This window comes from Hemicordylus capensis, chromosome 1, assembly GCF_027244095.1.
Source record: "Hemicordylus capensis ecotype Gifberg chromosome 1, rHemCap1.1.pri, whole genome shotgun sequence".
Lineage (NCBI taxonomy): Eukaryota > Metazoa > Chordata > Lepidosauria > Squamata > Cordylidae > Hemicordylus > Hemicordylus capensis.
The window spans coordinates 188,145,814-188,159,389 of NC_069657.1; the positions used below are offsets into that span (position 1 = coordinate 188,145,814).

The 13,576-nt window shown below is 41.3% G+C and overlaps 1 protein-coding gene and 1 long non-coding RNA gene across 13 annotated transcripts in view; one reads left to right on the forward strand and one right to left on the reverse strand.

Annotated features, from left to right (window-relative positions):
• LOC128329558 (uncharacterized) overlaps positions 1-3,062 on the forward strand; it is a 59,409-nt gene extending 56,347 nt beyond the window's left edge. For all 4 annotated transcript variants that reach the window (XR_008309706.1, XR_008309700.1, XR_008309705.1 and 1 more), the window contains 2 exons: positions 2,674-2,839; positions 2,930-3,062. This is a non-coding gene — a long non-coding RNA (uncharacterized LOC128329558). The remainder of the gene's footprint in view (positions 1-2,673; positions 2,840-2,929) is intronic.
• The window catches only part of RBMS1 (RNA binding motif single stranded interacting protein 1), a 198,629-nt gene that overhangs the window by 38,968 nt on the left and 146,085 nt on the right, over positions 1-13,576 (reverse strand). For all 9 annotated transcript variants that reach the window (XR_008309693.1, XM_053260969.1, XM_053260958.1 and 6 more), the window contains exons 3-4: positions 13,014-13,072; positions 8,457-8,548 (exon numbers count right to left, since the gene is read on the reverse strand). Coding sequence is in view for 8 of the 9 variants with exons in the window: in XM_053260969.1 (XP_053116944.1) it covers positions 8,457-8,548; positions 13,014-13,072 (151 nt within the window). In the remaining variant the exon portion in view is untranslated. The remainder of the gene's footprint in view (positions 1-8,456; positions 8,549-13,013; positions 13,073-13,576) is intronic.

The window sequence follows — 13,576 nt, forward strand, 5'->3', positions numbered from 1 at the left end:
ATTCAGCCATGATACTTGCTGCGTGACTCTGGGCCAGTCCCTTCTCTCTCAGCCTAACCTACTTCACAGGGTTGTTGTGAGGAGAAACTTAAGCATGTAGTACACCGCTCTGGGCTTCTTGGAGGAAGAGCGGGATATAAAATGTAAATGATAATGATAAAAATAATAAAATAAATAAAATAAACATAAAACAAATTAAAACAGAAATTAAAGCCTTAAAACCATTTAAAACCATGAGTCTAGTTAAAAAGCTTGGGTGAACAAATGTGTCTTTAAAGACTTTTTAAAAGTTGTCAGAGATGGGGAGACTCTTATTTCAGCAGGAAGCGCATTCCAGAGTCTTGAGGCAGCAACAGAGAAGACTCGTCTCTGTGTAGCTAACAGACAAACTGGAAGCAACTACAGATGAACCTCTCTGGATGATCTAAATGGGCAATAGGGCTCATAGTGAAGAAGATGTTATCTTAAATGCCCTTGTACTTGTTTGACAGTACAATTTCAGAGCCACTTTGATGTTATTCTTTCCCTCACACCAGTAAGTTGTATCCTTAGGACAAAGTATGTTCATGCAATCTTTCTAATATGGCAACTCCCCTTGGCATGAGTACATCTTGGGGAAATGAATGCGACAACCATCACTGATATTGGGGTTCTGAACACACTGGTGGGATTATGGTCAAACCATTCCTGATCTAATAATTTAGCAATCACCATGGGAATCTGGTCATGGTAGTCAAGTCAAGATCCCTCAATTCAATTTCATTATAAAATTTTAGCACTGCTACTGGAAAGCTTACTTTAAAAAGAAAAATGATGCTACATTCATACGCTCCCTAAATCTATATTATTATTATTATTACATTTATATCCCGCTCTTCCTACAAGGAGCCCAGAGCGGTGTACTACATACTTGAGTTTCTCTTTCACAACAACCCTGTGAAGTAGGTTAGGCTGAGAGAGAAGTGACTGGCCCAGAGTCACCCAGCTAGTTTTATGGCTGAATGGGGATTTGAACTCGGGTCTTCCCGGTCCTAGTCCAGCACTCTAACCACTACACCACGCTGGCTCTCATGTACTCTCATATATATGTACACAAAAGACTTTCTTTGCTTCCTGAGTATAGTGGCATTAAAACAAGACAAGAAGCGTGCCTGAAAGGAGTATTTATTTCCTGCCAGACTATGGTACATGAACAGAGTTGAGCAAATTAGAAACAGAGTTTCTTTTCAATTCCTGAGAATGGAGACATTCCTAAGTGCCTTTTGGACAAGAAGGACAATTCTTTGTATGAAGATATGCTTCAGAGCTTTGATAAAAGGACAAGGTGGTTAAACCTATTAGAGGCACTACACACCAGCCATGAGCTCATAATGAAAAATTAAAATAAATCCTTTAATTTGTAAAATTAGCTTTAATTTAGTTAGTTGTGCTATGAGTATCTGCAAGCGATAGTACAATATGCACACAGGACCCATCCGAATGCTACATTTAGTACATGGTTGTAGGTTGGCCTCAGGGTGGGGCTAATATTACATACTTAAGAGATGCATGTTCTGAGTGAATTTGACTGTATGGAACTGGAGCCAAGATACAGAGTGGCTTCCTGGGGCAAATATTCTCTGATTGACATCTGCTATGCAGTAGGTTCCCTGCAAGGGAACTTTTCTGCTCCTCATCCCCACAGAATATTCCACATTGGGGCAGCACCCATAACAAGCACCTAAAGTGTTGTCTCCTAGAAAGTTGACATTTTTATAGTCTTGCCACCAACGGGCTATTCTCATAGCACAGGCACAGCTGGAGGTGCCGTTTTAACTTCTCCACAATGCCCCACCCTTGATGTAGTGTAATTCCTGAGTGACACTACAATAAAATCCAGGATACTGTATGGGGAATTAAAATGTGGGGGGCTCCACAACAGCAGCAGCCACCCCCAGCCCAAGCAGACATTTTGCCCAAATTGCCCTCAGACTTGGGGCTACAAGTTTGTAAAGGTAAAGTGTGGCGTCAAGACGGTGTCAACTCCTGGCGCCCACAGAGCCCTGTGGTTGTCTTTGGTAGAATACAGGCGGGGTTTAACATTGCCATCACCCATGCAGTATGAGATGATGCCTTTCAGCACCTTCCTATATCACTGCTGCCTGATATAGGTGTTCCCCATAGCTTGCTAATCAAGTCATTTCCCTGCTGTGCCATTAAGTGGCTACAAGTTTGTACCACAGTGGATTATTTTATTTTATATTTATTTTTACATTTATATCCTGCTCTTCCTCCAAGGAGGAGGTACACCATGTACCATTATGATGTTTCTGTTGAAGGCAGATAGAATTAAGCAGCTGTGATTCCTCCCTAGGCCTTTACTAACATTATTGAATTATTATATCACACCAGCAAATGAAACAATTTCTGCATCATGATCAGAAAACGTAATACATAATCAAGCAAGTAACATGCAATTATAGTATTCCTGGAAGAAAGTATCTTCACTTAGTGACCAGGAAAGGAAAGCTTTAGGCCCAGTAACTGAGGAAGCCTCAGGCAAGTGTAACAATTATAATAATCAGGTCAAACTGCTAAATACCCACATGGACTTTCGAAGTGAACTTCCTTCCTCTTGTACTCAATCTCACAGACTTCCTTTTCTAAATATCTCTCATACCCCTTCCTCTTCAGGTTTATATATTTCCTTTCAAAAGGCTCCACTAAGTTAGCAAAAAAGAAAGGAAAATGGTAGAATGACAGAAGGAGGAACAAAATGGCCAAGCAAACACATGAAGCTTCCAGCCTCAGCAACACAATCCTCCACCCTGATGCCTTGTTGATGGACAGCAGCCTATTGGTGAGCAGGCCTCTAATGGAGCCGGAGAATGACTACCAGTTCTAGACACAGCCGATAAATTCAGCTTGCTCCTTCTCTCATTCTTTTCAGATGGCTCCATGAGAAATATATTTTCTCCAAAGACTGCTAGGGCAGAGAGGAGCCTTCACCCCTCAAAAGAATCTACTGAGTATATGATTTCTTTTATTACTAACTGAACTATTAAACCAGTTTTACTATTGAAGCTATTTTATTTATATCTTTGTAAACTGCTTTGGGAACTTTTGTTGAAAAGCAGTATATAAATATTTGCCCTATTCATAGTTTTGAACTGGTTCTCACTTCTTGTATTCAGAGGTTCAGTTCTGGTTCAGGCTCAGAGCAACCAAGAAATGCTAGGTTTGGGTTTAGGTTCCCAAAAAACCTTTCTGAACCAGTTTTTGGGTTTGGATTCAGTTTGACCCTGGTATGGTTGGAAGCCATCAGTACACATCAGAGTGACCCAATAAGTCTGAGTAGCATACTCAAAGGTCCCCCCCCCACTCTATTTGAAAAGGTGAGAAAACATTGGTGGTGTGAAACAACAGCAGCACCCTGTTCCATAAGACTGGGATAACTTGAGAAGCCTCGGATCATGTGGGAGCACACTGCACTTTCTCCCTTTACCAGCATCAATCCTCTCAAAACTTGGTTAATGCTGGTGCAGAGAGGAACAGCTTAAATGCTGTACTGTATTCACATATTTACATATTACAGTTATAACAAAGAAGGGGCCATAAACATGTAACCCACACAAATGTTAGTTTTATGGGCGAGCAAGTGGTTTCCCTCAAAACACTTTTGGAATACTTTGGCTCTTCAGTATTGTCAGTTTCAGCCTAGGAAGAGATTTACCGGTACTCCCACTAAAATCCATACATGGGTGGGGTCAAAAGCATCAAAGACAAATATGCAGGGTTCCAGCTTTTGTTCTGTGTGTGCTTCTCACTATCAACATATATAGATATTAAACATTATGACACTACTATTAACACAGAGATCCACAAATAACCATACATTAGGAAAGATATCTCATTTGATTCTAGTAAGAGCATGTGTGTATGCATGTGATAAATATGCATTAAGTAATAAACATATGGTTTTCATTTTGTTGCCCTGGAACTCATCCAAGAACATTTCAGGTTATTAACTTCACAGTTCCTCAGTTGAGAAACTTGGGGCGGGGGAATCCTCTCAACTAAAAAAACTGCCTACAAACTACTCAAGAACAAACTGGATTAATACTAAAGGAGTGCTAGGTCTGTTTCACATTTATCACTCCGAAGAGCTCTCATATAATTTAATCACTTGAATATTCTATGTACTAAATTTTCAAAATGGAAAGGATTAATTTTCAGAGTACAGGTGGACCTCCCTATACACAGGTCCAACATATGCAGTTTCATGTATCTGTAGTTGGGTAATTACCACCCAATGTCGGCATACACATGGGGGTGGGGGCAGCAGAAAAGGGATTAATTCCGTGGGTTGAGGGTGGTCAGAAATGACTGCAAAATGATTGTGGAGAAGAGCCATTTTATGCCATTTTAAGCCATTTGTTAAAAACAAAAGAACCATGAATTTTTTTCTGGAATTCCAGGGACTTTGTGGGGGGGCATCCTTGGACTCCCAAAGGCCCACAGAGCATATTATTTGGCCTATTTTACTTTTTGAGGCACTTTTGGGGTTGTTGTTGTTGTTTTGTCTGGGAACCTAACCCTTGAGATCCCATAGACTCAATGCCTCATTATCCACAGTTTCATTGCCAACATAAAGTGGCTCTAACAAAGCAGTGAGGGTCAAGTTACATATTTATGAAGTTCCTCTCCTTCCCAATATTCTTCCTTGGCACCATTCACTGGTCAGATGAGAATCTGACAAATACAAGTAAAGCATGGGCGTTGCGTCCCATTGGACAAGCGGGGACAAATGTCCCCAGGCCCAGAGGGTCAGGGGCCCCACAAGGCTCTCCCTGGCTCAGGGACGAGGTGCATCCTGCTGCCATCGCTGCCATTTCCACCAGGTGCTATGTGAGCCCGGACCCCTCCTCATTGATCCTTTCTCCCCAGTGACTCCCCCTCCTTCTCATCAGGGCACCCACTTCTGCCAGCCCTTTCCTTTTGCCCCAAAGAGTCGTGGATCTCCCTCTCTCCTCTCCCCACTTCTGGGTCCTCCTTCCCATTCTCCTCCAGTTAAGGTATGGGCAGGGACATCACCACCAGAGCAGATGCAGGCACATGGGCAGGGCGCTCCCATCCTTCCCAGGGTGAGAGCGGATTTCTCACTTCTTTCCCCTATCCCCAGAAAAAGGCACACATATGGCAGGCCTGCAGGATAGGGAGAGAGGGAGCAAGCTTGGGCTGGCTGCCCCGACAGGTGGGGGTCAAGGTGGCAACCGAAAGAGACACACCCTGCTGGACTTGGTTGCTGCTGCTAACTGAGCGGTGGCCATCACACTGTTAATTGCCTTGCCCCCTTGCATCTGATATTTAGCGGAGGGGGCATGGCTTGGGTGATTTCTGTGGCCCCTATGGTATTGAGGTGCTCTTCAAGTTGTTTTGGAATTGCACCCAGGGCGCCAATTACTACTGGGATTATTTTGGTCTTCTTCTGCCACAGCCTTTCAATTTCAATTTGTAGATCTCTGTATTTTGTTATTTTTTCTATTTCTTTTTCTTCCATTCTGCTATCCCCTGGTATTGCTATGTCGATTATTTTGACCTGTTTTTCTTTCTTGTCAATTACAGTTATACTAGCTGAACCGGCACACAGCATCTGCACCACTAGTCTCTCCTCACCGCTTCCCCCTCCTCCCTTCTGCCCCAATCTATTCCCAGTCATTTTCGCCCACTGGCCGCCTCCTTTGCCAGGGCCTGCCTCCTCCTCCACCGCTCTCCCCCCAACAGCCCCAGTTGCTGCGCCAGCCACTGCCCAGCCATTTTCGGGAGCCCGCTGCCACCACCGCCCACCCAGCTGGGCTCCTCTCAGTGGCGCGGCTCAGCCGCCCGCCACCTCTTCTCCTCTCACTGCCCCTCGCTAGCTGCCCCCATCTGCCGGAGCAGCACCCCTCGGCCTCCTCCTCCGGGCTCCTTCAACCCCCAACCGACGTTTCCCTCAGTCCCGAACTCTCACAGCGTGTCGCGAGAGTTCTGCCGCCAAATCCTGGGCACGCATGGTCCCAAGAGAATTAATATATAGATCTGGCGTATTGTGCATCAGATGTTTGTCTGTTTGTAGTCGGAAGCCCCATAATATTTTTGCATCTTCATTTTCTACAACTTTTTCAATTGTATGGTCCCACCAATCTTTGGCTACAGGGAGCTTGTATTTTTTGCAGATGTTTCAGTGTATGATTGCTGCTACCTTGTCATGCCTTTTTTCTGTAGTCAGTCTGTGCGATCTTTTTACAACAGCTGATCAGGTGGTCCACTGTTTCATCTGCTTCTTTACAAAGGCGGCACTTGCTGTTTGTAGTTGATTTTTCTACTTTTGCTCTTATTGCTCTTATTTTGATTTTTGATTTTTCTACTTTTTGCTCTTATTTGTTCTTAGTGCCTGTTCTTGTGCAGCCAGTATTAAACCCTCTGTTTCTTTCTTCAGGTTCTTAGTGCTTGTTCTTGTTCAGCCAGTATTAAACCCTCTGTTTCTTTCTTCAAGTTGCCATTCTTAAGCCACTGCCAGGTCTTGGCGACATATTTATTTATTTATTTCTATACAACCCTTCCAAAAATGGCTCAGGACAGTTTACACAGAGAAACAACAAACAAATAAGATGGAACCCTGTCTCCAAAGGATTCACAGTCTAAAAAGAAACATAAGATTACCAGCAACAGTCACTGGAGGTAATGTGCTGGGGGTGGACATCAGGGGCTATGCCCCTGAAATAAAGGACTAACCCTGAGGTGGTTTGCTAATTGCACACCTTAGACTTTCACTGACTGGTCTACTCTTACTTTACAAAATTCATATTCTTCAGCTGTCTTCTACCTGCTTCACTAGGCATGTCATAGTTGCAAATAAGCAAATGATTGCATCCATTTTTTCCTCCGGAATATGAGAGAGGTTTTCTGATTAATGGGATTCAGACTCTCAAGATAGCTTAAGACAACTATGTGGTCCAGATGGAATGTCAAGTCATGCATGAGTAGGCATTAACCTCGGGTTCACACGATCCTTTCTACTTTCCTCCCTGTTCCACACGTGAGGACAGGATTTGTTAGTCAAATGGATTTTGGAAAAACTATAGAGTTTCTAGTATTTAGATGAAATGGGAAGTTGCAGTTTGGAACAAACTGCTAACAAAAGCTTAAACTCTCCTCTTTCCAAAGGACAATGATGGAGGAAGATAAAAGCTGAGCGTATCAGCCTGAAGTTCACATCTTCTCAATGTGAGCAATAAGCCACCATTTAGCATACATTTGAACAGGATCAATATCTGCCCTTCAACTCTTTTGGTAATCAAGAGTGGTCATTTGACAACCTTTAGCCTTTGTAAAATGGAAAGGTTCATAGCATTCCTGTGGGTGATCTGGATTATATCAAATTACATTTCCTCTGATGGCTGAAGAAGCCGATCCTAGATCAACAGGAACAGACCAAAAAGGCGGGGGGGGGGGAAGAAAATGCACAGTTTCACTCACTTTTAGTGAATAAAACATGAATAATACTTTGTTTTTTACTCCTTTAGTTCCCAAACAAGCCAATTTCTTCACAATTTCACATGCCATCACAGAGTCTGCAACTGTTGTCATTCCTGTCCTTTAGAAAGAAATTCCCAGTCACAGACATCAATCTCAAAGCCTATTCGATTAAACATCCTTGTATTGGAGCATTGGCTACTCTCAATAATAAAGCATGCTTATGCCACCATAGAGTTATGTTCTTTGGTTTGTGACCATCTTGCAGATTATGTATATGGTCAAGCCAATCAGGCTGTCTCCATGAAGAGGAGGAAAGGTGATGGGAAAACAGGCTTTGGTGAAGACAGCTGTATTGGTTATCTTGCCAGGAAAACACAAAGATGGGGAGAAAAGATGGAAGTTGCTGGGTTTCTTCTTTGGACAAGCAGAAATTGAACTATTGCAAGATGAACTATTGCAAGATGCTGAGGACAAAGATCTAGGTCAGTATCTTTTTCTTGATGTTTGATTTAACTATTGTCAAAAATAACTTGAGGCTGCTGTACAATGCCCTGTGAATATTTTTTTTTTTAAACTACTGATTGTAAATGAAGACACTACCATCCAGAGCAGCCTACTGTTAGCGCACCGGTAAGATGCACCTACATGACAGAGCACTTTCCTGCTACCGCTGTGTAGATGCACAGCATTGCCGGGGGGTGGACAAATTTTGATTATCTGCTCTGGTTCCCTAAGCATTCCTCCCCAGGGACATATTTCTATGGCCACTTCTGGAGCTAGAGAAAATGGCCAAAATTTCCTCCTCCTTGCTGTGCACATGGCCCCAGTGCAACTAGGAAAGCTCTTTGCTACAGCTTGGTCTGATCCAGCAGGGCTCTTCTCCTTCTGTTCTCTATAGGGAATGTCTGGGGTTCCATCTGCAGTTACTCTTCATAGTAGTCAAACTACATTTATCTTACCTTTGCCATCTGTGCTTGGACTCCAGTGGCCTTCAGAGCAGATACTGCTTTCTGGGCGGCGGCTGGACTGTCAAAGTCTACAAAACCATAACCTGAAATTTAACACACAGTTTATTGGTGGGCTAACAACAGTTAAGATATCCGTTTTCCACTGCCCCGAGACTCAGGAGTGGTGGCTTCAATATTTCATTTTATCCTCACAACCATTCTGTCAACAACAACAAAGGAGAGAATACAGATTTGGTCAATACCAATCATCAAGCTTCATGACTGGATGGGGATTTGAAGATAGCTCTCCCATGTCTCTATTTTATTTTACAATTAGGTATTTTGTGCTGGTCTGTCTATTTTTACAAGCTTAAGTGATTTTCACATAAATGATGTTCAGATGGGACTGATTCTACCTTTGCTTCCATTCATTTGGATTACGGAAGTAAAAAAAGATGCAGGCACCAGAAAAAGTAAAAAAAGATGCAGGCACCAAAAAAAGATGCAGGCACCCTTTAAAGAAGAGCCTACATCCCCATGTCTCTTGCTCATTCATGTATGTTAGAGCCTCCATATTAACTACAAGAGAGTTAATGTCTGACTGGCTTATACTGGAGTACCTGATCTCATACTAGATCCAAGACCACTTTTGCTTTAGTTTGCAGGAAGGCAGGGTCCATGAAGGCAGATGCTGTGTACTCCTTCCTCAGCTCCCAAGGGGCACTTTATTTTAACATAATACTGCATGTGATGCCTCTTAACCATTAGGAAATAGTCAGTGCCTTCATTTGAAAATAGTTGCCAAGTATCATACTACTAAAAACAATTATGAGATCTCAGCTTGGATACGGTTGCTTAGTACAGCATACACTATTCAGTAAAGAGCTGTCTATAAGCATCTACCATTCACTGCCAGGAATAAGGTTATCACATGTAGCTTTTATTTGTATATACTCTTTTTATTTTTACATCCACTAAATATGCAAGTGGACATTCATCCATGAACAGCAACATCTCATCATGAGGGAATGGCTAGAGTTATCTTTTTTTATGCTCCTTGTATCCTGACATGCACTGCAATAGCACTACATACAATGATGCACTTGTCAGAAAGACCTCTCACAGAAGTCTTTTCCATGTCCCTGCCTCTATATGCAATGTATTTCAACATCATGATAGAATGCAGCCAGCTAGTAAGTGATGCGAAACAGGAAATTTTCCATAGCAGGACAATGTTCGGAAAAATTTCCACTACTATATTTTTCTGTGGAAAATGTTCCACTTCTCAAAATACTAATTTGTCTTATGAAACAATGCTACATAATGGAGCGGAGAGCAATGGAGAGGAGAGCTGGTCTTGTGGTAGCAAGCATGACTTGTCCCCATAGCTAAGCAGGGTCTGCCATGGTTGCATCTGAATGGGAGACTTGATGTGTGAGCACTGCAAAATATTCCCCTCAGGGGATGAAGCAGTTCTGGGAAGAGCAGAAGGTTTCAAGTTCCCTCCCTGGCTTCTCCAAGATAGGGCTGAGAGAGATTCCTGCCTGCAACCTTGGAGAAGCCGCTGCCAGTCTGTGAAGACAATACTGAGCTAGATAGACCAATGGTCTGACTCAGTATGTGGCAGCTTCCTGTGTTCCTAATGAATGGATACCAACATAATATCAGGCAAAATGGACAGTTTCAAGTTTGTAATTAGCATTTTTAAGATGATGATCCCCCAAGACCCAACCCACTTGAGCCATCTACTTTGGTAATCTGGAAAAATGTACTGTACATGCGCTTTCCATTTATGGAATGCTTGCAATTAGAACTGTACATCAGGCCTACTCTTCCACGTTGCTTGGCCATGCCCCCTACACATTCATTGGTTTCTCCCTGTTTTCATTGGTGAAATGTTGGAGAGTATGTCATAAGTGAGAGAGCGAGAGTGTGTGCATGTGTGTACGCATATGTAGAGAGAGTGAGACAGACAGACACCTACTGATTTGTAATGAATTATCCTGCCTGATTTTTAATTTGATTTACACCACCAAAGCTGAACCCCTTATTCCATCACAGGCTGCAAGTGAAAGCAAAACTAAAACTGTGATTAGTTTTGTTTCACTTTAAGCACGCACATATAGCACAGTATCATTTCTTGCGTTGAGATGGTAAGGTTAAAAATGTTTTTGTAAAACATTATTGGATATTATATAAAATACAACTATGGTTTTCTTAACTCCAGAACAGGGAGTTTTGACTTGAAATAAGACTCTTTGTTCCATGGTAAGGATATGTGAATATTATTTCCTGTGTATTATATTTATATTTTTTACAAGAACTCCAATAAAAATAATTTCCACATAAAGCTTTGCATTTGTTTGAACATTTAAACATTAAGACATTTAATTTAATGCACTTTATGGATTCCGCCCCCCCCCCCCCAATAAAATATTTCAGTTCAAATACTTGTGATATTAGAAAATGTTTACATAGCACATGCATTTAACATGAGGTGCTTCCAAAGCTGGTTTACTAAATATGTAAGTCAAATAAGGTGCTAAAGGAGATCACAATCTCTTGGTGTGTAAGAACATCTTTATACTTTTCTGGCATATCCTAGTGTTGCCTGCTTAGGCTGGAGACTGACACACTACAACAAGACCTGGGCATGGAGCACACTACACTAAGGAAAATAAACTATATTACTATCTGTTTTTTAAAATCTTTATCTGTGGTTCGTAAAATTTAGCCCTTTGGATATTCTTTCTTGGATATCCACTTCTGGACTGTTCAGACAACAGATCACAAGAGGAAGCATGCAGTAATAACTGACATTGCTGGTTGCATATTGGTTACTTAAGAATACTTCACCTTTCATTTTCAATATAATATAAAATGATTACATACAATAAATGAGTGTAATACATTGCTTTCAAGTTAGTTTTGTAAGAAACCTGAGAATTCTAGGCTTGACATTTAAAAGAAACATCTAGGCCTCAGTGTTGTGTAGATGTACAAAGAGAGAGATAAGATATGCTCTATAGCTGAGACAATGCAAAATACAGCTCAATTTTTTAAAGCACCCATGACAATATGCAGATTCTGTTTATGACACAAGACAAAAATATGCAGATAGGACTCTCCAGTGTATACTACAAAGACTTCAGTGCAAAACCCAGATTACGTTCTTCTAGACAGGAAACTGGCATTTGGCAAATGTTGTTTCCAAATTCTCCCAAAGATGTTCCTATAAGATTTTGTTGAACAGTCACACAAAATATTCTCCTCTTGCAAGGGATTCATACAAAATACAAAATCAGCTCTCTTTAAATATACAGAATTTAACTGTATATTTAAAATCTACAGAACTGGAAAAGGTAAGTGAGGATCAGATGGGGGTGATGGAATAACCCAATAAACAATAAAGTATGTAGTACACCGCTCTGGGCTCCTTGGAGGAAGAGCAGGATATAAATGTTAAAATAATAATAATAATAATAATAATAATAATAATAATAATAATAATAATAAATATACCACTAACTTCATTTAAGTAACTCCCTTCTTTATTCTCATCCGTGTTCTCTCTCTCTCTCTCTCTCTCTCTCTCTCTCTCTCTCTCTCTCTCACACACACACACACACACACACACACACCCACCAATGAATATATTTAAGCAACATATATGTGACTTTAGCATGAAAAAATAAGGTTGACAAATGCAAGTTTTAGATGAGTAGAAGCTCCCGAGAGACTAAAACTCTCTTTATCGGCCCTGGGAAAACTCCCAACTTCTTACCACATTCTGGGGAAAGAATAGATTAAATTAATGATGAGTTTAATTTTCCTTATTGCTTGTCAACTTTGTCCCCATTCATAGGGGGTAGGGTAGTCAATGTCAAGAATGCTGTTGGCTGACTAACCCCCTTTGCTTAGAAAGAACCCTCCCCTTTGGAAAGAAAGGCTGAAACCTGATATATCACAGTGTTTGCGATTACATTTCTCCCCACCACTCATTTTGTTGGGAAATGATCTAATCATAATTACACCAAACACTGAAGGTCACTGAACTAAATTAATGCACCCAGTGTCTCAGAATGAAGTTTATTATTTTTTCCTAGCTATAATTGTGCCAGTGAAAATGAAACCCTTCCCCCCACTCTCCATTATATTCAAAAAGGAACAGAACACAAACACAATCAGGGGATTGGAACATGCAATTAAGAACTGCTTAACACTAGTCCATTCTAATTAATAAAGCCAATTTACACAATATGTAATCTTTTCAGATACTTAGTGCAGTCAAATGGTCTTTTGTAAAGAGCTCTCATCTCAGCAGGCAAGGAAGAGCCATTTTCAAACTCCCTTTTCTTCTTTGATGCAGAGGCTAAATGTCAGCCTGTGCCATGAATGTTAAATTTTAGTGGAGTTATCTGAAGTTTTGGCATTCTGTTTTTGTGCTGGGTGCATGCCAACTTTACAAGGGACAAATGTCCCAACATGATTTCAGACCATTTTAAAATTATTTACAGGAAATATTCATAGCATCAATTATAACATCAAAGGAATTAACAATGAACATACCTTTGCATTTGTTTGTTGTTTTATCCAAAATAGCTTTCGTAGATACAATTTTCCCATATCTAAAATGTTTTTTTTTTAAAAGGAAAAGAGGCAAAAGTTATGCTCATGAATTTCTAGCAACAAGAACACAGCTACAACACTACTATGTAACCCTGCACTTGTGAAAATGCATTTACTCAGCCTTTAACCTCTAAACAAAGGACACTTCTGACTTGACCAACAGCCCAATCCTACTCAGCAGCAGTGGTTGGAATGCAAACAGAAGTTTGCACCACAACAGCTGCTGTGGCGTCTGATACTTTTATAAAATAGAGCAGAATTCTCCGCACTTGAAACATAAGGTTCAGTCCCTCGTGACAGCCCCCTCAGCTATGTAGTGATTTTACAATCCTAGGTGCGCTAAACTACTTTAGCAGGCCTTGGGATGCCAGGACAACCCATTCCTTATCCACTCACCCAGGGGTGTAGCGAGGGGAGACCCAGGGCCATGTTCACCCCTCTCCCCAGTGGCCCCTCGGAGTGAAGGTGATAAGGAAGACAATAGGGAGGGGTAGAGCTCAGGG